Below are 27917 nucleotides of genomic sequence, written 5' to 3'. Positions count from 1 at the left end.
CAACAACTTTAGTGTGTGAGTTATGTGTTTGAAGTGAGACCTGTTTGGCCCTTCATACATACGTTTATGTAATTCCACTCACGCTCTGCTTTTTACATTATGTAATGACCCAGTAACCATTATTCATGATTGTGTCAGTGGCGTTTTAGCTGCATTGACTCTTGCTCAGATGATGTCATGGATGTGAGAGCCCAGACACTTGCTTTACTAACTTCTCTAAATCCTAATCTCCTTGTTGTGGTCAGGAAATCACACTAACGGTGCCTCCTCCCCCAGCCTTCCCTCTCATTCACCTGCTCACCTTCTCTGTCGTGTCCTCCTTCACTTCTGCCCTCTCTCTCTCTCTCTCTCTCTCTCTCTCTCTCTCTCTCTTTCTGTCTACTACCAGTGTGTTTAGAGGCCTAAGCCTTAATCCCCAGCCTCACAGTGATTTTATTACTGTAATCTGGGCTGGAATTGGCTTAGCTCTCTCAGACACTGGCAGGCAGAGGGACAAGGACAACAACAGCAACAGGGCAGCTGTAGGGAGGAGCTGAATAGGAAAAGGAACACATGGGAAGAAGAGTAAGAGACTTTGTGATCTGAGAAGGAAGGATTAGAGGATAGTTTGGGACACGAAGGAGGGCACAGGCAGAAAGAGTAGCCTGAAGCAAGTTAATCTGAAATAATAGTTTAAGTGATATTGGTTAATAGTTTTTAAAACAAAGTTAGACAGTTACAAAGTGCTGCACAGGAAACAAGTAAGAGAGCATACATGTATAAAAAAATACACATGAAAATAAATTACAGCCCTGTTACAGGTAAAGTAAGTAAGTTTTGAAGTGTTTTAAAGCCATTTACAGACTCAGCTGATCAATAGTAGAAAATGTTCCAGAGGGATGGGCCCTCCCTGCAAAAGCACAGTCACCCTTGGATTTGCTCTTTGGACCTTGGTTGGATGATCTGAGTGGCCTAGAGGTGGAATACAGAAACAGAAGTTTGGAAAGTTATTAAGGAGTGAGATCATGTAGGGCCCATATGTGACAAGTAGGATCTTGAAATCAATTCTGTGCTTTACGGAGAGCCAATGAGGCGATGCCATGACTGGTGTGATGTGGGATCTACAGTTGGTGCTGGTTAGCAGCCTGGCTGCAGCATTTTGCACAAGCTGCAGGTGGGACTGTGCTGCTTGACTGAGACAGGAGAAAGAGCACTGCAGTAGATCCTCAGTTCCATCCTTAAGGCATGAAAAAATTAGGGTACGGTTTAGTAATTCTAGATCTCTGGTTGACAGCATTGAAATGATTTTGACACTGTTCCCGAGTTGGACAAAGCAGGATTGTACAAGCTTGTTTATGTGTGGGTCAAAATTCAGATTTTGGTCAAAGATTACACCCAGGTTTCTGGGTTTCAGTTCCATAATAGCAGCCAGGCAGTCATGGAAGGTACCTATATTACCCATATGCATATCATCTGCATATCATCAGTGTAGAAGAGGTGAGAGATGCAATTGAACTAGCCAACCAGGTTGCCTAGAAGTAACATGTGAAGTGAGAAAAGAATGGGATCAAGGATTGAACCCTGCAAACCCTGTTTCCTTTCTGCTCACGCTGGGATCTGAGCATCCGTCAAGTGATTCATATTAGCATTACAGACTCAAATAAATAGGTCCAAAAAAGTCAGCTCTCTCATTCATTTGAATGGAGCAAGTCCATCAACACAGAGGGGGTCAGTGGACAATGCAGCCTTTTCCGTCAAAAAAGTGAAACCAGCCTCAACTTTTGCTGCAAGACAACACAACATCATCCAGGAAAGTGCTGAGTTGGCAAAAACATAACATGCAAGGAGACATTTGTGGTGGATTAGTTCATGATGTGAACAATGGATGACTACTGTTTACTTTGCGATCATCACGATAAATGATAAAAGCTTCCACCGTTCTGCAGTTATTATATCTGTCTGTGACTATTACCAGCTGTTGTGTAAACATATAAACACATTACTGTGTCACTCAAACTGGAGTTCCTGCATTATATTAAATAATAATAATATAAATACACAATGTTTACAAAAGAGATGGCTGTAAATCAGTGAATACGAGTGCTGCAAACCCTCTGATATGACTCTTTATTATCAGAAATTTGGGCCAAAGGTCCAATAAAAATTGAAGTCAGTATGCTGTATTTGTGCCAGTCTTGTGTTCAGGGAGCCAGCAGGAAGCACTGTAATGCTTATGCTCTATTCCTCAAAATATGTGAAAACCTTTTTGGCAAATGCACCCAGTTAACAACTTATATTAGAGCAAATGGGGCACCATCTGGGAAGATCCAGTTTTCTGAATACATCCATGGCCCGACCCATTGAGCTTATATTGGCAGCTGAAACAGCACAAACCGCAAGTCAGTGTCAACTAGAAATTACACTGTATTGCAAAGAAAAAATGAAAAATGCACATCTGGTTCTCAGATTTGCATTTATTCAGTGATGCATTGCAGCAGTGCTGCAAGCCAATCACAGCCCTGAAACAAAATTACATTTTGGTTTTTAAATTCCAGTAAAACTCAGTGTTGGTTAAACAGTTAAACTTGCATTTTGTGATGTGTTTCAACTGTCAATTGCCTGATGTGATGATTTGCCCTCCAGCCCTCAATTATGAAGGCAAAGCTCCTCATTGAACACCAATAATAGGCTTTGTATTAGCTGACCTTAATAGTCTAAATTTAACCTGAATCACATTCATTGGTGCTATCAGTCTTTTTAGAAACTGATTTGTTACCATCAAAACAATATGCTGCAAGTAAATAAATCCATGTCACACTTAAGTGTGGGTTTCTCTGAAGGATCACATCTCTGGTAATATCTGTACCAGCTAATCAATAGGAGGTCTTTACATTGATCACTCAGAGGGTAGTCACTGCATATAGAGCGTCATTATCAACCTGGTTTCCTCAAATATCCCCCTTTCTCTTCCATGCTAATGATAAAATGATGACTTCAGCATTAAACACCTTTTGGATAACTGGCACCTGTTCAACTTCAACAAATTTAACCAAAGCTCTCTGTATGGCTACATAGCCTCTATCTACACTGGACATGTGTCACCTGCATTTTTCAGTCATCATTCTAACAGGACTCATATGCTTCAGTTTTAATCAGCACAGCCTGCTGAAGCACCAAACGTTATTGTTAATCCTGCATGGAAAGCATTTACAGTGACACAGCCTGTCCTCCTGAGCCTCCATATTTAATGATAGCCCAGAGGTCCACTGATGTACTAATTAACCAAATTATTATTAACCAAACTTTCTTTTGTGAAGTTGTACTAGTGTTAAGCACTAGCTAACATTATTGCTGATGCAGCAGACTCCTGCAGAGTGACAGGATAGGGGACATATGTGAGCAGTAGGGAGGATTTAGATTTGCCCTAAACCCTTAAGGTATGTCCTGTGTCACTTGAGGTGAATTTAAGAGGAGTTTGCATTCAAAGTCAACAGACTTTGATAATGTTAGCATAATTTTTAAAGACATAAAGGGGTGCAATTTGTCCCAAAAACACCTGGGGTGATGTCAGCTAAAGCAAAGATATGTCGACCTAAGCAGAAAATGTTTCAACCTGAGCAAAGAATTTCTCCTTTCCCCGGCTTTTACCAATCTATTAGGTCCTCTCGTACAGAGATGAGGGAAGAAAAAGAGAAAGACTGGAGAAAAAGAAGAGAAAGAACTGAAATTCTTGGTGAGTTCAGAGGTCTGTCACTGGACACAAACACACAAAACACACACACAGGTATGCTATCATACCTGCTGTCAGTGTTGCAAGCTAACTTACAGCTAATGTCTGTGCAGCTGGTTCATCAGCTGTTTGGGCCAAATAAACACAGACTGCACGATTAAGAGGTAAATTTGCAGTCTTCTCACACTGCCGATCTCTTTGCCAACTATTCCTAACTCTCATCACTGTACGAGTTCATTTCTATTTTTACATGTCTTAATTGGCTGGTGTTTTCCAGATCAGAGGTAATATGATGGTCAAGTACTCACTAGTAAACACCATCAATCTTCTAATCTAACTCTCAGCAACAGTGCAAGTATTGGCAAAATGTTGAGCTATTTCTTTAAGGATCACCTGTCGACTGACTGGAAATATGTGTCACTACCACTGCAGTCATCTTTAGACTCCCAGATCACGCCAGCCAGCCGAGACTGAGACAAGATGCCGAAAGAGAAGACAAACAGTGAGTAAACGATACAAAGCTACAGGTGAAGGAGGAAGAGAGAAGCTTGTCTCTGTGCAGAGTGTGTGTCTCTTTAAGAGCTGAGCTGGAGTGTGCTATTGAGCGGGGGAGGGGGGGTGTGTGGGGTGAGTAGGGGGGGGTTGGCTGCATTGGAACAGTCCTCTCTAATGAGCAGATTTTCAGAGGGAGACATATACACACACACACAGATCAGGAGAGAGAGAGTTACTGAGATCCAGCCGTAGGAGGAGAGCTTGTAAGACCGAGGCAGCAGGCAGGAAGGCAGGCTGTGCGTCAGCCGGTGCTCCATAGGGAAACATGGAGACAAGCAGGAGATGCTGAAGCACCACAACAGGATCATATAGATGGATGTTCTTTCATCAAGCAGGCAACCTGAAGGCAACCCACGCAGAAGATAAACCACTTATGGACGCAGTGGATTAAAGACCTACAGACAGACTGAGAGGGAGAGGGGGAATAGAGGAGGAGAAATTAATCAATTCAGTTGTTTATTTTCATTGTCTGTGTGTGCGCACTTGCTGTCAGAAAGAATGTGTGCCTGCATATAGTGTGTGCCTGCATAAAGCAGGAGACTGCATTGCTGCTCTCCAGCAAGACAGGACAGACAAAAAAGAAGGCAGCCAAGCAGATTACCTTATGTGTTTCCCATTTTTCTGTCTCTCCCTCTCTCTATGCATGTGTGTGTTGCCTCGCTGTGCAACCAGGCACAGTGTGTGTGCGTGTGTGTGAAGGCTGAGAATAAGAAGAGGATGGTGAAGCCTGAAGTGAGCGACAGACTCTGACTTTAAATGGTCTTTTTATTGTCTGATCATCAGGAGTGGGCTCGAAGAAAAAACAATTTCTGCCGTGGAGGGTCTTTTTTCTTCTTCTTCTTCTTCTTCATCATACAACATGTCACAGCCCCAGTTTGGGCCGCGGTGCTGATCAGGGAGTCTAAGGGTGGCTTCTATGTTGGAGGCTTGGAGGTTTGAAGGGCTGCCACCGGGGAGACTTCTCGGCTCTACACCCCAGAGAGGTGGAGGCATCATCAGGTAGGAGGCGACTGAACACGGGGGCCTGAGCGGAAGGAAGGAGAGGAGTAGGAGGAAGAGTTGTGTGTGTCGTAGACTGTGTAGGCAGGGCGATGGCAGGACCGGTGGAGCTGCCTGGTGGTTCGAACTCTTGCTGAGAGAGGATAATGGCAGCTCTGGGCCCACTCTCCTCCTCTCTCACCTGCATCCGCCACAGAGAAGCTGCAAAGTGCTAGCCGGTGCTACAAAGAGGCCACCAAGAGGATGGTGTGAACAGCGTCACCCTTCCCCACCACGCCGGGAGACCCCTGACACCTTTGTGGGGGGCCAAGTTTTGTTGCTCACCTTTCTCCCTCCTCTTCTCCAAACCAGCTCAAATAAAGGGGTGGCGTTGCTTGATTTGTGTGGGAGTTCTCTCCCTCTCCCTCTCTCTCTCTTCCTCACCCCTGACCTCTCAGTCCTCCAAACTCAGCTCCATGGATTGGTTCTAGCACCAACCTGTCCTCATTTTTCCACCCTCTGTTTTCTTTTTCTTTTCTTTTTCTTTTTGTTGAGGCTTCAGGGGAATTGCCAAGACCTGTTTCATGCATGTCCACTGGCGGCAGGTTCAACTTTGACGATGGGGGGTCATACTGCGGAGGGTGGGAGGAGGGCAAGGCACACGGCCACGGGATCTGCACAGGACCCAAGGGCCAGGGCGAGTACTGTGGGTCCTGGGCCCATGGTTTCGAGCTGCTGGGTGTCTACACATGGCCCAGCGGGAACACCTACCAGGGCACCTGGGCTCAGGGCAAGAGACATGGCTTGGGCGTCGAGAATAAAGGCCGCTGGGTGTACAAGGGCGAGTGGACACACGGCTTTAAGGGACGCTATGGCCTGCGGGAAAGCACGGGGACGAGCGGGAAGTACGAGGGGACATGGAACAACGGGCTTCAGGATGGATACGGAACAGAGACGTACTCAGATGGAGGTAAGAGGGAAGAGAGACACATGGCCAGATGCACTGTGGGTGTTTTGGGGGGCGGTTGGAGTGTCTGTACTGTATGTGAGGAGAGTGACTGATAACTGTCCTGTATGAAATGGATTGGAGAATGACTGACAGGCCGGTGACAGTTACAGCATGACAGATGTACAACAGGAGGAGTTTATCGGGAGGTCTTCTCAGGTCATCCCTTCTTTTGCCACGCCTTGACTACACACACACACACACTTGTGCAGAGGCAGGGGGTTGCGTCAGGTCAGGCTTGGAAAATTATTCTCAATCTCTACATGGGAATTTTCCACATGGGAGTCTTCCCTTCTCCGTCTTCTTCCTCCTCATCGTCTCTTTCGTCCCTACCCTCACCCCTAACTTCAACTGCTCGAGGACATGCTGTGTATTTGGAGGCCTTCAATTCAGGCCATGCAGTCTTAAGGGATGAGTTAAAGGTTAGAGGGATGGACGAGGACAGCAGCTCCCAAGTAACAAGTCCCAGGAAAACAGATTACAATGTTGTAATAATTCACCAGAAAGGATAGAGACATAAAATTCATGTCATGTCTTCACCCTCGATTTCCCCACTTACATGTACCATGCCAGCTTAATTACTCCTGTAATCTAAATACACCGCAGAACAAAAGATTCACACTTCATTCTTTCACTCCAAACGAGATGTAAGTTAGCATGCTATCATGCTCACTATGACATTGCTAACATGCTGAGGCCAAACTGGTATTTTGTTTATCATGTTTACTTTCTTAGTTTAGCATGTAAGCATGCTGACATCTGCTAATTAGCACTACATACAAAGTACAGGTGATGCTGATGTTATGAACAAAAGTATTGTATGAATTCTAATTTTGACCTGATGATGGTGCTGCATAAAAGGAGATAAAAGTTCATTCAGTTAGTCTACTGGGGACCACTAATGTCTGTACTAAATCTTATGATAAGTCATCCAACAGTTGTTATGACATTTACTCAAAACCACAAATGTGAACCTTGTGGCAGCAAGAGAGGAATAGTCACAGGATCACGAGAGTCATTAGGCTCCACCGTCTATGAACGACGAATGTTTGTACAAAATTGGGTGTTAATCCAACCAGTAGTTGTTGAGATATTTTAGTCTGGACCAAGGTGGTGGATCCTATGACTGACTGCCAGACTGACATTACTATCCCCAGAGCCATGCATGGCTAAAAATACAGCTTAAATCAAATACAGTATCTTCTAGTGGAAATGGCCAGAAAAATCCACTTGCAATATCGCTGAATCTGCTAAATTAAGTGTTGACCATTTTAAGGCATGTTAATGTGCCCCACACTTTCTTCATTTGACTGCAATTAAAAGCTGAAATTTTGATTATGGCAAGATAAGATAAAATTTAAGCCTTTTTGCACATGTAAATACATTTTTATGGACCTTTAATGTCTAGAATACAGTATCTTTGAAAATCAGCGTCAAATTTACCCTGAAACTGGAATCAGCGCCATCAGCTCACTTTGAATCTCTTAGACCGGGGCTGTCACTGTTATTGAGACATACACCATATGGATTCTTGCTTAAAAATAGATATGCACATGCACACGCCCGAGCTATGCATTGTGCATGCAAAAATCCGCACTCATGAAATCTAGTGGTGTGAGTGGAGCAACAGAGCTGACAGTAACATACATGCAGTTAAAGCAAAGCTTTTGTTACATAACTCTACAACTAGCAGGCCGTACTTACAACGACTGGTCTGGACACACACACACACACACACACACACACACACACACACACACACACACACACACACACACAGTCCGGAGCAGTCTGATAAAATCCTTTGACCAGACTGGTTTGAGGTTGAATCAGGACAAAGGAGAAGAAGTCAGCTTGATAGATAACCAGACAGATGGGACGAATGGATGGAGGGAGGGATAGTTGGATGGACAGATGTACAGACTGATGGATGAATGGATCAGTTAAATTATGAGCAGATAATGGAAAGATGGCTGGTTGGATGGATGGATGATTATCATGATTACAAATTACAATGAGAGATACGCTTTAATCAGAGAACGAGTAAGAGCATTACGGAAAAAAGGGAAAGACAAAAATGGACAGCAAAAAAAAAAAAAGATAAGAAAACCTCCCAGAGAGGGACGTGTTGGAGAGACACTGTAGCTCTGTGAAGTATTTGAACCCACATACTGTAAATGCAGCAGAGATTGGCCTAGTTATGAGTGTTTACCTTGCTCCAGCAGTACGCAGTGTCCTTATTATAACAGCATGTATTTGTCCTTTATTTAAATGTATGTCAAACTAAAATGTTTTGACCAGGGAGAGTGACTGATCAAGCTCAAAATGATAAATACTCAAGTGTCCAAAGAGGGAATTTATTTTCTTGCAATGATCATTTGTGTCATGTATTGCTAGGATGAAGTTAACTTTGCACTGGCTGACTTACTCAAGTAACATGTCACTTTCTAGTGATTTTCACACAGCACATTTCCCTTCCTGGTTTAGCTCTAACTGGCTAACATGTTAACAAACCATTGCCCTACCTTTTTTTGGGGGGGCGTTTTAGCCTTTATGATAGCGACAGCTGAAGATACAACAGGAAAGGGGGCACGACACGCAGCAAATGAGCCACAGGTGGGAGTTGAACCTGCGGCCACTGCAGAGGACTGACATCCTCAATACATGGGGCACACATTCAACAGACCATACCTATTCAACAGAGCTGAAGCAACATTAGCATCCATTTGTAGTTGCATTTTTGGACACCTGACAAATGTAGCTTAATGTTGCTTTTTTTTTTTTTTTTTTTTAATCTCTGTTTTGTTCTCCACCAGCATCTGATGAGGAAAATCTCTCTTTACCTCTAACAGCTAAATGTTTAAATTCCTTCAGCAGCTACTTACTAACTTTGTCTGTCTGGTGCTGGTCAACTAGCATATAATGGTTTACTGGTCAATTGGAGCACCAAGACTGAAAGAAAACACACTGTTAAACTAAGACAAAGAGCAAACAGAGGAGAAAAGGCTCACTGAAGTCATTTAAGAGTTATAATCCTGAAGCATTTTGTCTGCTGTCATCTCGCGCCACTAATGCTGCACAAATACAGTTTTACAGTTACACTGTACTCTGTCATACTTCAACAGGAATATATTGCCTTTGTTTTGAATGACAGTTATGTCTAAGAAACTGTTTGCTCAGTTTGTCCTCAATGATCAAAATTAGCATAATCTAGAAATGTAATGACACTCACTTCTCAGTCTTTTGTTGATTTAATGGCTCTGTCTTGTGTAGCAGAATTTAAAGTACAGTCCAGACCAGACCAAAGCACTTGGTAAGATGGACAGAAATTAGGCTTCCTATAATCGTTATCACATACTAGCTATTGAGTATTTGATTATGAAATCAAAATGGCAGTGTTGTTAAATATGATGTCAATGTGCAGAAACGCATTTGGCGCCCTGAAATAAACTCCACCGTGGGAAGTGGTCATCTGAAATGGTCAAACACAGGTTACTCTCAGATTAAAGCCCACAGTCTATCTTTACAACCTCAGCGCTCTGTAACGTCCAAAGCAATGAGAGTCAGGAGCCAAAATGTTCAAAGATGCTCTGCTGCCTACATACTTTTGGAACATGCAGTGCACTTAAGAGCCAGCTACATTTCCCACAGTCAGGTCGAAACTGACTGCCAGTCCCACTCTCCCCTCCAACGGCACCTGATGCCACATTTCGAGGAAACACTCTTCTATCTTCTTGCTGCTGTTTGGCTTTTGGTTCCTCTCTTACGTTTGCCAACATTCCTCTCTCCTCTCCTCCCACCTCTCTTTCCTCCCTCGCTCCACTGCATTTCCTCGGAGCCGCTCAGTACAGTAGGGTTTCCATAGCAACGCTCACCGACATGCAGCAGGTCAGCGTGTCACGAGGGACTCAGTGTTCTTCCCTGCCATTGGCTGCTCAGCCGGCTCTGACGGGCTCTGATTGGCTGGCTTGGCCTTCCGGGCTAATGGTGTTTACTGAGATGAAGAGCTAAGCTGACTGATTACCAACCACACACACACAGAAAGAAAGAGGGAGTGAAGTAGAAAAATGAAAAGACAGCTTCAGTAATCATTTTAGTGAGAAATGAAGTGAGTCACAAAGGGAGAGGCAGAGATTACAACTGTCACTGTGTACAACAGTGGTAACAACTAAAGATTACGGCAGTAGTGGTTGTTGTGTCTAACAAGCTAATGCGCCACACACAGCGTCAAACACACAGAAACTCTCTAAACTGTCCCTTCTTCCATATTACATGAAGTCTTCACCAAACACTGAAATGAAATTGTGACAGCGTTTATATCGAAGCATATCTAATCGCATGTGCTTCATTAAACAAGGCTCGTGACAGCTCAGCAGCATCCTGGAACCTCTCTCCTATCCTCCAGCTGTTGGCAAATACGCTACAACAACATTATAATTGTCCTACATTAACATATCTTGCTCGTTTGCTAAAGGCTGCTATCATTGCAGTTATTATTCCGGCTCTGACCATGTTATGTAAGCTGACATAATAAATTCACTTCTCATGTTTAAATACACCCGGCAACTGCATCAATCATTATCTACACTGAGATAGGGTAGGTGGGCCAGATTTAGTTAGACACCTGTTGGGTCATGTACTGCATGGTAAGACATGCGCTCTGGAAACTAGATGACTGTATTTCAGAGAATATATTTGCAGCCAATTTGAATGTGTGGGAGGAAGCTCTTCAGCTAACAGCATCACTCTGTTTTCTATCATCCTGTAACTAAGACATGTTTCTCTGAACCCCTCAGACATGCATGTACAGTACATGGGTCATGTTCAGACTGGAAATATTGAGGATGATTTTTTAAGCAGCTTCTCAAGATACTGTGTATCACCATATTTTAAGTCTCAGGCAACAGCAATGGGCTGTGGTTCAAGTCCCTCTGTCAGCAAGCATGAGCACTCTTAAAGTGTCCTTAACATGACAGTAGGTCCCCATGGTCCTGGGATGTAGGTCACCAATAAGAACTATCCAGACATCCCTTCTTTGCATTGGTTTCTAGCAAGCTTTACAGGTATCCCATCTTTCTGTTGTGTTGTTGGCCATCTCACTCAGGTGACCACACTATCCCTGTTGTCTTTTCATCCTTGTGTCTTCTACAAGTTTATTATCAGACATAGGATTGTTCTCTTGGTCTGTGTGTGTGTGTGTGAAAGTTTGTATGGGCGTGGCTTTCCATTCCCTCCTGCTGCCAATCACCTGTCTCCAGCTGCTTATCTACCTGTACAGCTGTGACCAATCCACTCATTAAACCAAAGCAGTACATACCCTAGCCCTTTACTCTAGTCATCACCAGATTGGTCAGTTCACCAATGTGGTAGTAACGCTACAGCCAAGTTTTGCTCTAATTTCTTCATGTCTGCCTGAACCCTGTTGAACCCTGTGTTCTCCTGTGGCTCAGATTCATTGTCCCTTTGTGGCTTCTGTCTGCCTCCTTTGGCTAGCATTTGCCAGTTTGCCTTCCAGTCAATGCTTGACCATAACTTATCTCATCTTACCAAACCCCATCTCAACTGCTGGGTAATGAACTAACAAACACTAACTATCATCACTCAAATTACCCTGGCAGTATCTGCAGTTCAGTCCATCCAGCATGTTCCTCCAGTCTCCTTCACCCAGTGAGTCCTACCCAGAATTGCTCAGTGGAAATCTAGCAAAGTGTTGCTTTCCCCCTTCAGTGCTCCCTCGCTGCTGTCTTTCACATTGGATCAGTCCAAGGCACATTATATTATAGGACTTTTGAGAGGAAGGACTTCAAAGAGTTCAAACAGTCTGTCTAAAATGACATGGCTCACCACTAGAAGTGGGAGTACTGTTGAAGCAAACTAATTCCTCAGCCTCATCCAAAGCCAGAATGCAACTTCAAGCTATCCCTTTGTACAGTCAGTTCTTCCTGGCTTCCCCCGGCTTTTGTCAACTCGCCTTTGGCTGAAGATTTAGCCCTTCAGTCTTGAATTTCCCTTGAACATCTTGAATCCTTGCTCATAGCTTGTGCTTTCAATGGGAGACATTAGGGAGAGTTAATATTATCTCTGCACCTCTAATTCTGGGTCGTCCTTGGTTGAAACAACACAACTCCCAATGTCGGTTGGTCGACTGGGAAAATTGTCAGTTGGACTATATTTTGTTCACCATAGCTCCTTCCACTCCAGATCTTCCAATCCACCATCCCCACTTAGTATCATGATCTGGGTTAGGTTTTCAGTAAGGACCCTCTCTACCGCGTCACCACCCCTATGATTTTGCTATTGACTGTCTCACTGGGCCCCTCTTCTCTCTCACAGACTTCACAACATGTCCTGAAAAAGAGGCTATGGAGAAATATATCAATGACTCACTAGCTGCGGGCATTGTTCGACCTTCCTCCTCCCCTGTTGGTACTGGGTTCTTTTTTGTTTCCAAGAAGAATCACTCTCTACATCCATGCATTGACAACTGTGATTTGAATAACATCACTGTAAAGAGCAAGTATCCTCTGTCATTAATCAACTCTGTATATGAGCTGCTCCATAGTGCTACAGTACTCACAAAACTGGATCTCCGAAATGCAAATAATCTAGTCAGGATCAGGTTGGGAGACAAATGGAAGATGGCCTTCCACACCCCTCTTGGACACTTGAAATATCTGGTAATGCCAGCACTGTTAGTTTCTTGGGTTACATCACTGACAGCAGGTAGGTGAAGATGGATCTAGAAAAGATCAGACAAGTGACAGAGTGGCCTAAACCCATCACCCGTAAACAACTTTCAATAGTGACCCAGGTAAAAGTCCACCTAACTGCCTATTTGTGTCAGATCCTGTCAGTTCACATTTCTTCCATCTCCATGGCATTCCGCTGGACATCTGTAATTGGGTCCTCAGTTCGTATCCCAGGTTTAGATGGTATTTCCACAGGCTCTTGATGCTACTTTTAGTCTTTATTCTGGTTTCCTCCCACAAACTAACAACCAGATGGAAGGGGCTAACCAGGACCTAGAAGCTGCACTATGACCATCACCAACCCCTCATCCTGGAGCTCCCAGCTCCCTGACCAGCATTGCCACAAGTTTGTCCACTTTTGAGTCCTCTTTGGGTTATGAACCTCCTCTGTTCTGCCCCAGGGAAGTGAACTGGTGGTACCCTTGGTCCTGATATGCCTCCACTGATTCTGCAATGTCAGAAGGACACCAGCTCTGCTCTACTTCACTCCATTGGCATCAACTGGTGCATCACTGACTGCCACAGGACCACAGCTCCAGAATACAAAACCAGTTTGGTTTTCTTCCAAAAATATTCCACTAACAACTGAATCTAAGAAACTATCACCTCATTACATTGGACCTTTTGCTGTGGAATTAATAATCAGTCCACCTGCTGTCAGATTAAAGTTAACCAGCACTATGAGAGTCAGCCCCACAGTCCACATTTCTCAGTTGAAGCAAGTCTCCTTCAGCCCTTTCTGCCCTCCTTCTGATCCCCGTCCACCCACCTAGATCATCAATGATTACAGCTACCAGCTGCCAATCTACACCCCTCGACCAATCCACTCATCAAACCCAAGCAATATATATACCTCAGATCTTCACTTGCCAGATGTTTAGTTCACCAATGTGGTACTAATGCCACGGCCAAGTTTTACTCATCAGTAATTTCCGTGTGTCTGCCTGAATCCTGTTTAATCCTGCCTTCTCCTGTGCCTCAGGTTCATCGTCCCTCTGTGCTTTCTGTCTGCCTGCTTTGCCCAGCGTTTGCCAGTCTGCCTTCCAGCCAACAATTCCACTCTCTCTCCTTGCTCTGCTGCCCCATAATTCTAGTTCAGTTTTCCAAACCTCCATCTTAACTACTTTCTTGACATTTCTAATGCTGTTCAGCTGAAGGGATTCTGCTTCTACTTTGCCAACTTTTGCTCTTATGGCAGCATCTGTGCTGGTCACTTGTCAGTGACGCTGACAAGGTACAAACAGTATATAGAGCTTTCCACCTCTTTCTAACCTTCACAAGCCATTGTAACGGGACAGGTGTTCATTGTGTTTACATTGAAGATCTTGACCTTTTGTCTGTGGTTGTTGAGGCCTATTTATCAACTGTACTTGTCTTCTCATGCATGTGTTGATAAGTATGGGACAGTAATGCTAAGTCATCTGCAAAGTACAGGTTGTCCAGTTATGTACACATTCTTTTGCTTTATGTATGACTTTGATTGTTGTCAGTTGCCAGTAGAACTAAAAAGGGGGCAGCAGGCACCCTTGACCCCACTACTCACGTGGCTTTGCAGGTCATTGCTTCATACGTGTTTTGAATATGCTGACAGACTTGACAGATTTACCGCAATGTTGAAAATATATTCAAAAAGCTCTCATTTTCCATACCGTCAAATAGTCCTTAATAAATTAGATGGTTATAGATTTGAAAGCTGTAATAATAATGTAATAATGAACGTTATTGAGATGACACTTTTCAAAACAAAGTTACAAAGTGCTTTATGTGGTTGAAACAGGATTAAAAACAAGTAAAATCAAACTCAAAATAATACCAAATTAGAAGGAATAAAATATTCAGCAATAATGAGAAGAGCAATAAAAGTCAGATTCCCTATATGTGCACACATACTTGGCCATGAACGCTGATTCTGATTCAACAATGATAATAATACAACAGGTAAGACAAGAAAAAGAAAGAAAACAAAAACATGCATTTTTAGAAGTGATTTAAAAATGTCACTCATTCTGCTCTGAGTCTGCTGCTCTGCTGGTAAAAGTCAGTCACCTTTAGCCTTGAGCTGGGACTTGGGAACAGCAAGGAGAGCCCTGTTGAGGATCTGAACATACCTGTGCATACCTTGTCATTTGGTCTGTATTCCATCATTGTTCAGTCACACTAGAGAGTTTTAATTCGGTCAGTACAGTACAGCTGTGTGAAATACAGTGTGCTCCTCCTGTCTGAATACTGACTAATTCTTTTCTGCTGTTCAAGATGATCCCGTCAAGCACTTCGCTTGGTATGGGGTGTGATCCCTCTGTAGTTTTTTCTGATGCTCCTGACTGATGGTAGCATTTTAATTTACATGTCCACCTTAGATTCACCATGTGAAGTTTTTGAGCACTAGCTGCACTGTGGTGCAGTATTTTTCTTAGTGGGTGTCTTGTGCACCTGAACTAAAATACACATACATATGCATGAATGCATGGGGATGCAATACACCTTCCTGTCAGCATTTCCAAACTATTCAACCAGTTCTTGCCATCCACTTGATCTTCACAGTGCCCCTTGTAGGTTGTTTTCCATCCTGTATACACATATAACTGATCTGGGGAGTAAGAAAGACACAAGTGAGGACAAGGGCGAAGTTTGGACAAAGTTATTTGTTTCCGAGCAATATTGAATATACTACAATGAGGTCATCAACACAAAAAACAGTGAATATTTTCAAATGTTCAGGGCAATGAAATGCCACCATGTTATCGCGGGTCTTTATCAGGAAATTTTTCAGCAGATAAATAATCCTCAAATGGAAATCTGAAAGACTCAGACAGAAAAAGGGCCTAAGCAAAATCTCTTAAACGGATAACAGTCCCACACAGCGATTTACACATGCCAGAGGTTCAGCTTTGAACTGACTTCCCTTGCTTTTAGTGTTCAGTGACATAGTTTAGCTTGTCTGTCTCCATCCCTGCCCACCATATCTGCTATGTGTCTTCTTGCTGTTTATCCTGCATGTTTGTATAGCTTGTTGTCTGTTAATTGCCTGGTCTACATGTCTTTAGTTTGCCATCTGTCTTTCCCTTTGCCTGAGAAGTTTTTCTCCCAGCTGATGTGTCTGTGTTATCTGATCTTATGGGTTATCCTGGCAAAGTGGTTTCTTTTTCTATTTTCTCTCTCTGTGTCTTGGGTATTTCTTACACTACAGTATGCATCACATCATAGCAAGCAATACAAAATATAAATCTGCTGACATTCAGGGACACACACTTCCATGTGTAATGCACTAGATTTACTTCTTTCTCCTATAAGCATTGCGCTCGATAGCCACACTTCAGCTCAGAAAATAGAGACCCACCCAGAAATGGTGGAGTAAAAGAAAATCCACCTCCTCAGCATTTGTTCATGTTGTTTTTGATTTCCCACAGATGTGCTCCAATTGTGCCGTGAGTTGAGTATTCAGAAGTGCCATGGCATTTTTTTTTTCAGGGTCACTAATACACACCTCCTCTACTACCAACCACAACCCCACTGCAGGCTTAAGCTTATGTAATGGCAATGGCTTGATGTTTGTAGTGAGGATTAGCAGTGCTGTCCGAAACATAAAAAACTCTAAACATCCATCTTGGAAGTCTGCCCTGCACCACTACTAATACGATACTGACTGGACATACTAATGAAGAGGAGCACTTGGGACGGCATGGTGCTGCAACTTCTCCTTAAACTCTTATTTGGGACTGTATGACGTTAATAGCAGGGGAGGAGGGTCAGAAATATATATCTGTCCTTTTATTGAGATTATTATCAGTTTTCTTGTGAGATCAGGAGGGAGGATCTTTTATCTAACCCTTTTTCTCAGTCTGGTTTTATAGTTTATAGTTTTATTGTTTAATTAAATTTTAATCAGAAATTAAAAACGTTTATTTTTCCATCAACAATAATGGGTAAATGTTGGTTTTTGGGTGTTCTTTTTCTTCTTATTATTATTATTTGTAATCTGATTATTCTTGTTTGAATGGCAGATTTCTTAGCTGTTGTAATGGAATTTTGGATGAGAGCAGATGAATTGAAATACACCACAACTGAAACCTCTACTGGCACAAATGATCAGAGAAAGCTGTGTCAGAAACTTGACCTTGTGTTGTCTAATCTCACTCTCCCTCCACATTTCTCTCACATACACAAACACAGACACTGCTCCGACATGCAAGTGCTGACATGGGGAAACAATGCATTAATAATTCAGAAAAGAACAAATTTCAACTCCTTCACAGGCCTTCTTGCATTCTCTTTCTTCCTGTTGTGCTTCACAAATCAATATTTTAAGGTGTAAGGTAGTGTCGAAGGCTAGTGTGCAATAATATAGGCACACATGAACTATGGACTTTAACTCCTCTGGAAGTAGTGACTGAATTTTGAACCCTTGTCATCATAACTAAAGGTATGGATAAGGGTCTAATTTTTGAAAGATAAAAAATTGAGAAAAAAAAAAGTACAGCTCACACAAGCAGAATTTACAGATTTAGACAAGTGTCTCCTACTGCTGTGTCCTTAGAATGAAATACAGACCCTGAGAGACAGATGGTTTTTAACCTAGAAATAGAGAACAGACGCGCACATTTGTTAAAGAGACAATTATGAATTCAGCCTGGGGGTTGGCGCGTGATCAAATCGCTCTGCCTCTGTGATGTTTCCACAGCTTTGATCTCTCTGTTAACTCTTTCCGTGCGGCTGCCTCGTGCCCGCAGTAGCCCCGGCCTGGGTTACAGGCCCATATGATTTGCGAGCGCTTCCTGTTGGCCTGCAGGCAGAATCAGTGAAATCGTTTTGGCATGCAGTTGTGATGTGGATTCTCCTCACAACTGTAAGCCTGGGGTTGAGGCCTTTACACATCTAGGAGTCTGTTTTTTTTTTTTTTTTTACAGCTCTGACATGTTCATATTGGAAATGATGCGTGGAGGATAACGTAATTGGCTCTCTTGTCACAAAGCAGGTAAAATCAATAAATAAATAAATAAGAAGTAGTGTACCTCTTTGTTTTCTAGAATTTCCATGTAATGTGCTGATTTGACATAAAAACTGTAAGGGGTTTTATTTTGAAGGACTAGAACCACCAACAATCTACGTCTCAGACTTGTTTTCAGAACCATGGAGAGCGACAGGCCCATATTGGAAAAGCAGCCTAGTGCCCCACTGAATATTTTATTTACTCAGGCATTACTGACTGAGGTTTGTACATGCTTCCAAGAAATCACGAAAAAGCAACAACCCACATACTGCTTCATATATATTTATTCACTCACAAACTCAGCGGCCGGCTTCTGAGGTGCACCTCGCTGAAAAACTACTGCAGTCTGACACAACAGCCCTGCAATAAATCCTGCTGTTGTGAAGGTTACAATGTTCAGTTTGGGGTTGATTCAGCTTCATGGTCATTTTGGGGGCTGCGGTTTGTGCTGCTGTTGAACTGTACTGTGTTATACTGAAGGTTTTCTTCTATTTACAATATTCTAAATATTGAGAGAGATTTACTAACACTTTAGTAGCTATGACACTGAGTAGTAGTTTGATTCAATACATTACAAATGAGGGAACAATATGTGCAAAATAGTTACAAAATCTGTGGGAGTATACTAAAACTGAACATTTGTATTTTTTCACAGAATGTTTACAGGGATGAGAGATATCTGAAGTTTTAAAATGATCTTCTGGTAGATATAAGATAACCATATGTGGATATGTGATTTCTTGCTGAGATTTTGATGAAAGGATTGATACCACCCAGACAGCAGGTAGTTAGCTTAGCATAGCATAAAGACTGGAAACAAGGGGAAATAGCTAGCCTGGCTCTGCACCTGTAAAGATCACTAATTAACTGTATTGTATTGTGTTTGTTTAAAGTGTACATAATCCGCAGTGTAAAAACACAGTTTTATGTGGGTGATGTGTCTGACTGTTTCTTTGCCAGGAGCAGTGACTTCCTGGAGCCTCCGCTGGTTGCCTAGCAACCTCACAGTGATGAGAGACTTCAGAAAATAGAAGCACAAACTCTCAGTAAAATGGGTATAGATTAAAGAACAAGGTATAAAAAGTTGATTAATGAGCTTTAGAGCTGCTGGGTAGGTTCATTTTGTTACCTTTGATGGAGTAAGGTTGGTTGTTTCCTCTTGTTTTCAGTCTTTATGCTAAGCTAAGCTAAACCAGCTGCTGACACATTAAACATACAGACATGAGAATTGTATTGATCTTCTCATCAAACTCTAAGGGTATTTCTCAAAGTGTTGAACTGTTTCTTTAAGAATGCTATTGCCAATTAAACTTCACAAAGACACCACAATATGTCTTTTCAAAAATGCAGTGGAGCTGTTCAACAGTTTAGTTTTAGTTGTTTTTTAGTATACTTTATTTTGTCACTTCTCCAACTTTTCCAGTGGTAACACACAAAACTCTAAACCTGCTTAGAATTCGTATGGACAGTTTTTTCTTATTGTTATTTTCTCACTATAAACATGACACAGTTTTTTTTTTTTTTTTTTTTTTTCTGAAGCGACCTCTTTCTGCACTGTCAGCAGAAACACTATCACACAGACACAAAGGTGATGCTCCGTCTGTCTCTGAACACTCAGGACTGTCTCTCTTCTTTGTTGCCCTCTGTCTCACTCCCTGCTCAAACATGCTAGCAGCCATTTAATGAAATGGTAACCTTGTCATACTGTTGCATGGGTGTTCGTGTGTGTGTATGTGTGTGTGTGTGTGTGTGTGTGTGTGTTTGTGTATTCTTTGATCTGTCTGTCATATGGTTGTGCAGCTGTGCACTGACATGATTACAAAGGCCCAGCCAGATGTGCAGGCAAGCTGTCTATGACACAGACTCTCCTTTTGTTTGTGTGTGTGTGTGTGTGTGTGTGTGTGTGTGTTTGTGAGGGAAAAGAGCTAGCATATCGTCCTAATGACGAGGGCAGGTTCAGTCAAGTTTTTGAACAATACTGTGGATGTGCTTGTTGTGCGTGTGTGTTTGAGTGAGTCTTAGAACGTACGCAAGAACAGAACTGGCGTTTAACGTCGGCTTCATTCACCACTTGCCACTTCACTGATACTTGAGCCCACAAGGGAAATGTTTGTGTGTGTTTGCGATAGAGACGAAGAACGTGGTTACAGTCCTTATATGGTCATGTAGTTTGGTTAGAGCAAGTGCGTTTGCTACAGAATGAATCAGAGTGCTGTTACATCAGAGGTACGGGCAGGCGGGATGGATCACTTGCACTCCTATTGGAACACACACTTCCGTTCGAGTGTGTGTGTGTGTGTGTGTGTGTGTGTGTGTGTGTGAGAGAGAGAGAGAGAGAGAGAGAGAGAGGAATCACGGAAATGCACACACGTACACACACACACACACACACACACACACACACACAGATGCCCTACTTTTCAGGAACATGGGGATGTAAGGACTATTATGCAGCAATATGGAGTGCAGAGACATGGTGTGAATGAATGGACTGACGAGAAGAAGCCACTCCCATGTACAGTACTACTCCTGAACTTACGACTTTGTCAAATTATTTAATCAAAAATATGACTGTATACACATCACAGCATAAAATGCATAAAAAACAATATGGCGTGAACTGTACCTGTCACCCAGCCATGGCCTGATTAACATGTTAGGAGGCTCCAGACCAAATATTTTCTGTGGAGCCTCTACTGATCCCCTAAATCACACACTTTTATTCAGGAATAGCCGCCAAGTAAGCATGGTATAAAGTAAAATACGAGAATAAAAGCTCTAAAACTAGCAAGGCCCCTCTTCAAGACTGACTCACTGCATATCGCTTCACAAAGGTCCGCTGTGCCCATTGACAGCTGTTTGCACCGGTCAGAGAAAAAAAATGACCAATCACAGCTTAGTAGATGAAAAATGGGACTGCCATCTTCCTACCTAGCTACCTAATAACCCACCTAGCTAGCCCCGTTCTGCTCTGACTCATCCACTGCGTAGGAGACAGTCCTGGAAGGTCCCATAGAAAGGCTCAGGGAAGCGAGTGTATGCTGCACTGTATCCAAAGTTAACCAGAATGCATTGTCAAACCAAGCGGTTAGTTTTCATCCTTTACGTCTTTTGTCTTGTAACAAATACGTTTTACACACAAATGATATATATATATGAAAAATCTCAAATCATGTGCCTCAGTAATTTCCCGAATAATTTCCCAAATTGGGATCAGTAAAGAAGCAGTCTAAGTCCAAGTTGTGTGTGTGTGTGTGTGTGTGTGTGTGTGTGTGTGATGATTGAGCTCTGAAACTTCAGTGTTCCAAAGGAGAGAAACACACAGTTGAAGCTGCTTCTACTTTGATTTTATTGTATTCTGTGTACTTTGTATTTTTTTTATATTGTCCTTTAATTTTCTTTTTACCTACTATTTTATGAACTTTGTTCTTTCTTTTAATTATATTTTATATATGGTTGATCTTTTGCTCTTGAATTGCCCTCTGTATGAAATGTGCATATGAAATAAATAAATTTGCTATTGCTGTGTAAGAAATTATTCTTGTAGAATTGGTATTGATAATTGTCTCGTCTTTCTGTAGGAACTTTTCAGGGCCAGTGGGTTGGCGGGATGCGGCATGGCTACGGAGTTCGTCAGAGTGTGCCGTATGGCATGGCGGCCGTCATCCGCTCCCCACTCCGTACCTCCATAAATTCTCTGCGTTCCGGTTCAGAGCACAGCAATGGTACAGCTCTGCTGGACCGGACCGGGGCAGTGGTTCCTGGTCCTCCTCCTGTTCCAGGGACACTGACCACCAGTGTGTCCATGTGCAGCACGGGCAGCAGCGGCAGCAGCCCCGCTGTGTCTCGTGGAGGTTTCGTGCTGACAGCACACAGCGAGGCTGAGCTGCTGAAGGGGAAGAGAAAAGGAGGGCTGTTCAGGAGATCCATCCTGTCCGGGCTCAAGCTGAGGAAATCTGAGTCCAGGAGCTCTCTGGCCTCCCAGAGGTCTAAACAGAGCTCATTCAGGAGCGAGGCTGGCATGAGTACTGTGTCCTCTGCTGCATCTGATATCAACTCTACCATCAGGTAATAACAGGAGAAGATGATGGAGGGGGTGGGGTGAAGGTCTACTGTGGGTCAGGCAGCCGTTTGGTCTACTGCTTAGTGAGGTTGTCTTCAAACTAAAGGTTTGGAAGAAAATCACAAGCTTACAATGGATGGAAAAAAGCCTTGGTTCACAAATTATGTCCATATTGGAAGATTCTGCACCGCACAAATTACATCCAATGTCAACAATCAGTGCCAATTCAGTAAGTATAGCGAGTCTGACTTTGATGCTGCAGAGTAGAGTTTGGTCACAAACCCACAATTAACCTTTTAAAAAATGTATCTATTTTTAGGGTACCTTTTTAGATAGGCTTTTTTTTTTTACACAGAGTTTTAAAATGTCAGCATTGAATGATTCTTGACTGCCAATAAGGTTCCAAAATAAATAATATCACATATAGAATTTCCATCCATTTTTGGGGCAGCCCACCCAAGCCTTCCTCAAGTCCCCTGGCCCCAGTATCCTGTTCCACCTACAAACAAAAGCAGTTTCAAGGCCGTTTCAGGACTGTGTTACATCCTACATACAGTGCTGGCTGACACTGAGACGAGTGTGTCAAACCAACTCCGTCACGAGGTAATGAAATGAATGAAAGTGGGAGCAAGGTGGAGTGAGAGGACAAGGAGGGATGACGTACAGAGAAAGGGAACTGTCCTTCATCTGGAGGACATCACAGCAACAAGCACCTGTCCTGCTTTAGTGTCTTTAAAATGGATTGGCATGCAGTCCAAAGCGTCCTATAGGTCTGTTTACTGGTCAGCTGGCCCAGCGCCTGATAAAATGTTTTCCGTTTTACATTGTGTCATCCAGTGAAAAGCCTGTCATCTGTGTCTCTCTGCTCCGCTGTTGTCCACATTTTCGCATTAATCATATTGCACTAGCTCAGAGTCAGGCACAGAGTGGACATGCTGCTGGGTGCACTCAGTTAATAGTAAACAGCAGTGTCTTTGTCTTGGATGTGTTGAATCAATTGTGTGCCATTAGAAAGGCTTGACGTAAAATTCGAAGTACGCTGGATTGAGGTGGTTTATTTTTAAAGGCACCAATTAAATGACGACAATCGTCAGCAGCTCCAAACCTGTTTGTTGGCAAAGTGGCTGACAGCAGCTTATCAGGTCTGATTAATTATTGGCAAGGCTGATAAGCAGAGAAAGGTCTTGGCTTTTTTTCCCCTGTTCTACTAATGTAAACATTTACAGAAAGTCGTCTTATGTATGAATGCAAGGGAAAATACAACATTCTGAATTCATTTCTATGTAATGCATTGCAATTGATGAATTATTTATTGACATGTTAGTTGTCTTCATCATTTGATGGTGCACATTATGAACATATGATAGAGATAAATCTTATGTTGGGCTATTGAGAAAATACTAAAGGGAAGCAGAGATCTAATCAATGTGCCTTAGGAGGACAGATGAAAATAAGCCTCTTTGAATCCCAGTTAAGTAAGACACTTACTGTTCCCCATCAACTTCAGAGGAACTGTGCAGGGACTTACCATGAGGGAGTGTTACACGAAGGATTGGTATCATATGAATAAGTAGGAACAAGGGAATGGGCAAAAATATCTGTGGAGCATTGTTCAAGTTATGTCTGTACTCAAGGTTTTGAGATGCACATTCTTCATTAGACATCATGGGAAAAAAATGCATGGTATTTTTGGATTTCATTGTGACTCTCTGGTTCAAATAGTCATTTCTGGATGTTTTGCAAAATGATTTAAGGAATAGTTAAACTTCTTGAGAACAGCTGTTACAGGCTTACTTTCCAAATGACGGTCGCTATCAAGCTCACGTCTGTGTGATAGGTTTGTAGACTTGAGTTGTGACGTATAGCCATGGCGAGCCTTCTGGGGGTCTTATTGTCAGAGTGAGGTTGCCAGGTTTGGTACCATCATCCTTGTAAAGAAAAACCTGTGCTCACAACCATACCTGGCAGCCCATGCTATAACCAGGGATACTGTCCAGAAGAAGTTGTTAGTGAAGAAATAGCCTCTCTCAACCTCAAATTGTCATTTCTACATTTCAATGAAAGAGATATAACATCTTAGATTGTTGAACTTAAGAGGTTTTGGTAGGTGTATTTTCAACCTTTTTCCCTGTTTCTTATGTTAAGCTACACTAACAACTTCCTGAAATAAAATTAAGTAATTATTTTATCTCCCTAGTTTCAAATTGCCCTTACAAGAAAATAATTTCTCTGGTTGTAATCTTGGCTTTATTGCTTTGTTTGGTTTGGTAAGTTTTAAGTAGACTTCGTCTTTGGACCACATAGGGTGGTGGTCTCGACGTAAATAGGTATTACCTATGTCTAGAGTCCTTGAGTTGAGTGGGTTTTCAGACGGTATCTTCATTTCAGTAGGAGCTGGGTGTTAATTTAATGAAATATTGGGTTACAGAAAGAGAGGGGAAAGATAATGAGACATGATGAAGAGGATATTGGGAGGCTGAGAGAGGAATACTCATCAGCAGCCTCTAACATTAAAGCTACTATCTGCCATTGGTGTGCAGCGCTCAAACCAATGATTTTACCATATAGGATTATATTTGACAAATAAACTTGACTGATTGATTTCTGTCACATTGTGATAGAGCTCTCATTTTGTTCCTCTCAAAGTGACATGCAGGACGTAGGATTAGTGAGTGAATACACAAGCCAAACCAATGTACCCTTTCTCCTTTCCAGTCTTGGAGATGCAGACACAGAGCTGGCTGCGGCTGATGACGATGTGGACGCCACTGCAACAGAAACCTACTGTGGGGAGTGGAAGAACGACAAGCGGACAGGGTACGGCGTGAGTCGGCGGTCCGATGGGCTGCAGTACGAGGGGGAGTGGCTTAGCAACAAACGTCACGGCTATGGCTGCACCACATTTCCTGATGGCACCAAAGAGGAGGGGAAGTACAAACAGAACATCCTGGTGAGTGGCAAGAGGAAGAACCTGATCCCCCTCCGGGCCAGTAAGATCAGAGAGAAGGTGGACCGAGCCGTGGAGGGAGCGCAGAAGGCAGCTGACATCGCCCGGCAGAAGGCTGAGATCGCTCTGTCCAGGTAGTGGCTTTACGGTCGTTATTTCCCCTCATTCCTTTGGTTCAAGTCAGGCCACCCAATCTAGAGGTGGCTTGTGTGTGTTCTCCAGCACAGTTAAAGGCCGTAATGTCTCTGAAATCCTACTTTCTCATTCAGCTTTCTATGATGCGTACAGTCATATATGAGCACAAACATTTCAGCTAAACCCAGAATTATTTTGTTTGTTTCACATACAAAACTTCTCTGTTTGTCTTTTGTCTGTTTGTCTTTTCTTGCTGGTTTGAAGTGGGTAGAGCTCAGTTGGAAAAAGTGATGTCACATGAATCAGGATTTACATTGAAATATTTGGATCAAGTGGTGATGACAGTTGTGGAGTTGTTTGCTGTTGTTGCCAGCACCGTCAGTCAAATCTGATCAAACCACAGCCACACAGCCCTGATGAAGCAGATACCGGTTAAGTTTTGAATGTTTAATGTCATAGAAAAGTCCTTATGATTTGAAACGTTGTCAGAGGCTTTCAGAACCTCTCTTCAACATACACAATATGAGATTTACAATAGGATTCTCAGTCCTGGAATTTGGGGCGTTGTTAGCCTGGAAAGAGCATGTCTCCACTGTTATCAGGTATCAGTTTTATAAATGAAGGCTATGGAACTCTTTGCAAGCCTGATAATCACACTGAATTGCCATTTCCCTTCCCTTCATTTATTCAGTCTGACAGTGTTCATATCAGTTGATTTTTGTTTAGGGTTGCAGGTGCAGTTAACTTAATGTTCTTCCATGATGATCAATGGAAATGTAGATTTTAGAGTTGTTATTCAGAGCTACGTCAATCAGTTCTTGTTGCCATTTTTATCACTATTTTAATAGCTATACCTAGCAAGCTTCCTAGCATCACATCATGGGAATAGCTAAATAGCTACCTAGCTATACCCATGATTTGACATAGTTGTAGGATGAGGGCCCCATTCTTAATCCTGTTTACAAAGCTCTAATTTACAGACTGTTCTCCAAGTGGCATAAAACACACATCAAAGTGCACAGGACCAGACCTATGTGTGAATGACTAAACAAATCACAGATACATGCGTTAATTCAGAAATCTGAAACCAATTCTTAATTACTGTGGCATTTTGCTAATATTGAATTAAAGATTGTGGAATGGCTATTGGGCTATTGCCCAATGCAACAGGTGCTCCTGTTAAGCATCGGTAATGTCAGGTCATACTTTGCTGTAGACTCTCCACCTTGCCAAAGCTTATACAACAATCTGCATTGGAAAAAACTTAACTGCAATGATGAGTACTTAAGACTAATTGTACTATTTCTTCTCTATTTTTGTTTGTGACTTGGCTTTTTAAAGATAATTTTCACAGCTTCCTTGCTGAACTTCTGACTGTTAACAAGTAAGTGCACAGTGTTGCACTTGCACTGTCCCCACTAATAGCTTCACATGGCTTTGCAGACTCTGGGTCATATGATAATTCCCTCTTCTCTGTTCACATTCCCACGAGAGGTGTACAGTACATGTAAAAGCAAATCTTTAACGCCACATTCTCATACTGAACTGACTATACTGAATCACTGAATGAGCCGTTAACCTGATAAACAGTATCTGCATATGCTAATTGTATACTAAACTGAAACTAAGAGTCTGAACTAGCAACATACTGAATGTACAACTGAAGTGCAGACAGTCAGGATCAGCGCTGAATGTTGTGATGGTATGAACAGTGAAACCTTCAGTGACTACAAATCTATGAATTCAATTGAACGCAATTATTCAAATCAAGTCCATATTTTCCAGCTCACTACCTCTCTTCTCTCTGTGATCTTTCTGTCCTGGTATTGTACCAGTGTCCATCCCCTACTGACAGCTCCATGTGTCTGAATCACTGGGGGAGTTGTCTGTAACTATAAACACTTGTAGATGGCTTCATTCCACATTATAATTGAGATCAATGACAGATTAACAACAGGATTAAGGTTAAGGTGAAAGTAGGGTTAAGGAGGTTATGGTACAAGTTAAATAGCAAGCGTAGCGAGACCGTCAGGAGCTGCTGAGACTTTGATGAAGCTGCTCTGCTGAATGGAAATGAGAGCCTGCTCTCATTATAACTCTGCTCATTGAACTAAAACAATGAGCACAGTTGGGGTTATGATGTTAATGGCCATGCCCTGACCTTCTTTACTGCAGCTAGAAACTTTTGGACAGGAATATAACACAACAATTTTTGTTTTTCAGCCCAGGACTCAAAGCAGAAATTAATTAGCTGTCCTGGGACCTGTAGTCATGGATACACATTGATACTCTTGTCACGTGGGGACCCGTCAGAAGTAGGTCTCTGACCCATTTTGGTCCCAGACCTTGTTGTTTCAAGGAATCAGGTTATCTGACCACAGATACAGTAGTTCTGGCAGTTCTTGCTGTCGAAGCTTCTTGTTTTAAAACATCATGTGTAGGAAGAGTTTGTAGAGCAACGCTTGGAAAAGAAAATGTAACAACTGCCAAGGTGAGCATTTGGGATAACATTACACCACAGAGATCAATCCAGGGATACAAACTGAGCAAGCAATTTGGCTGCTCGCTTCACACCAATCCCATTTCACAGTTAAATTTATATCCACTAAAAGATAGTTGTTCTCAGCCAGTTCTGAAAAGTAATACAGAAGGTCACAAGTAAATGTAGTTCCCAAATGGCTGTATTGGTATTTAAACTGTATTTCTCTGACACAGTACCAACAGCCTCGAGTCTCTAAAATATGAGAAAAGTAACTCTATATAATGCTTTTGAACACATGGATTCTGG

General features: G+C 42.5%; 1 protein-coding gene across 1 annotated transcript in view; it reads left to right on the top strand.

Moving 5' to 3' along the window:
- Positions 1 to 4394: 4394 nt before the first annotated feature.
- jph3b (junctophilin 3b) overlaps positions 4395 to 27917 on the top strand; it is a 52288-nt gene continuing 28765 nt past the window's right edge. Inside the window, exons 1-3 of the mRNA XM_076732859.1 lie at positions 4395 to 6212; positions 21566 to 22052; positions 24763 to 25128. Of these exons, the coding sequence (XP_076588974.1) occupies positions 5831 to 6212; positions 21566 to 22052; positions 24763 to 25128 (1235 nt within the window). The 5' untranslated portion in view covers positions 4395 to 5830. The remainder of the gene's footprint in view (positions 6213 to 21565; positions 22053 to 24762; positions 25129 to 27917) is intronic.

The sequence above is a fragment of the Chaetodon auriga genome, chromosome 6 (assembly GCF_051107435.1).
Source record: "Chaetodon auriga isolate fChaAug3 chromosome 6, fChaAug3.hap1, whole genome shotgun sequence".
Lineage (NCBI taxonomy): Eukaryota > Metazoa > Chordata > Actinopteri > Chaetodontiformes > Chaetodontidae > Chaetodon > Chaetodon auriga.
The sequence above is the reverse complement of the archived record's forward strand: the minus strand, read 5'-3'. Positions and strand labels throughout refer to the sequence as shown.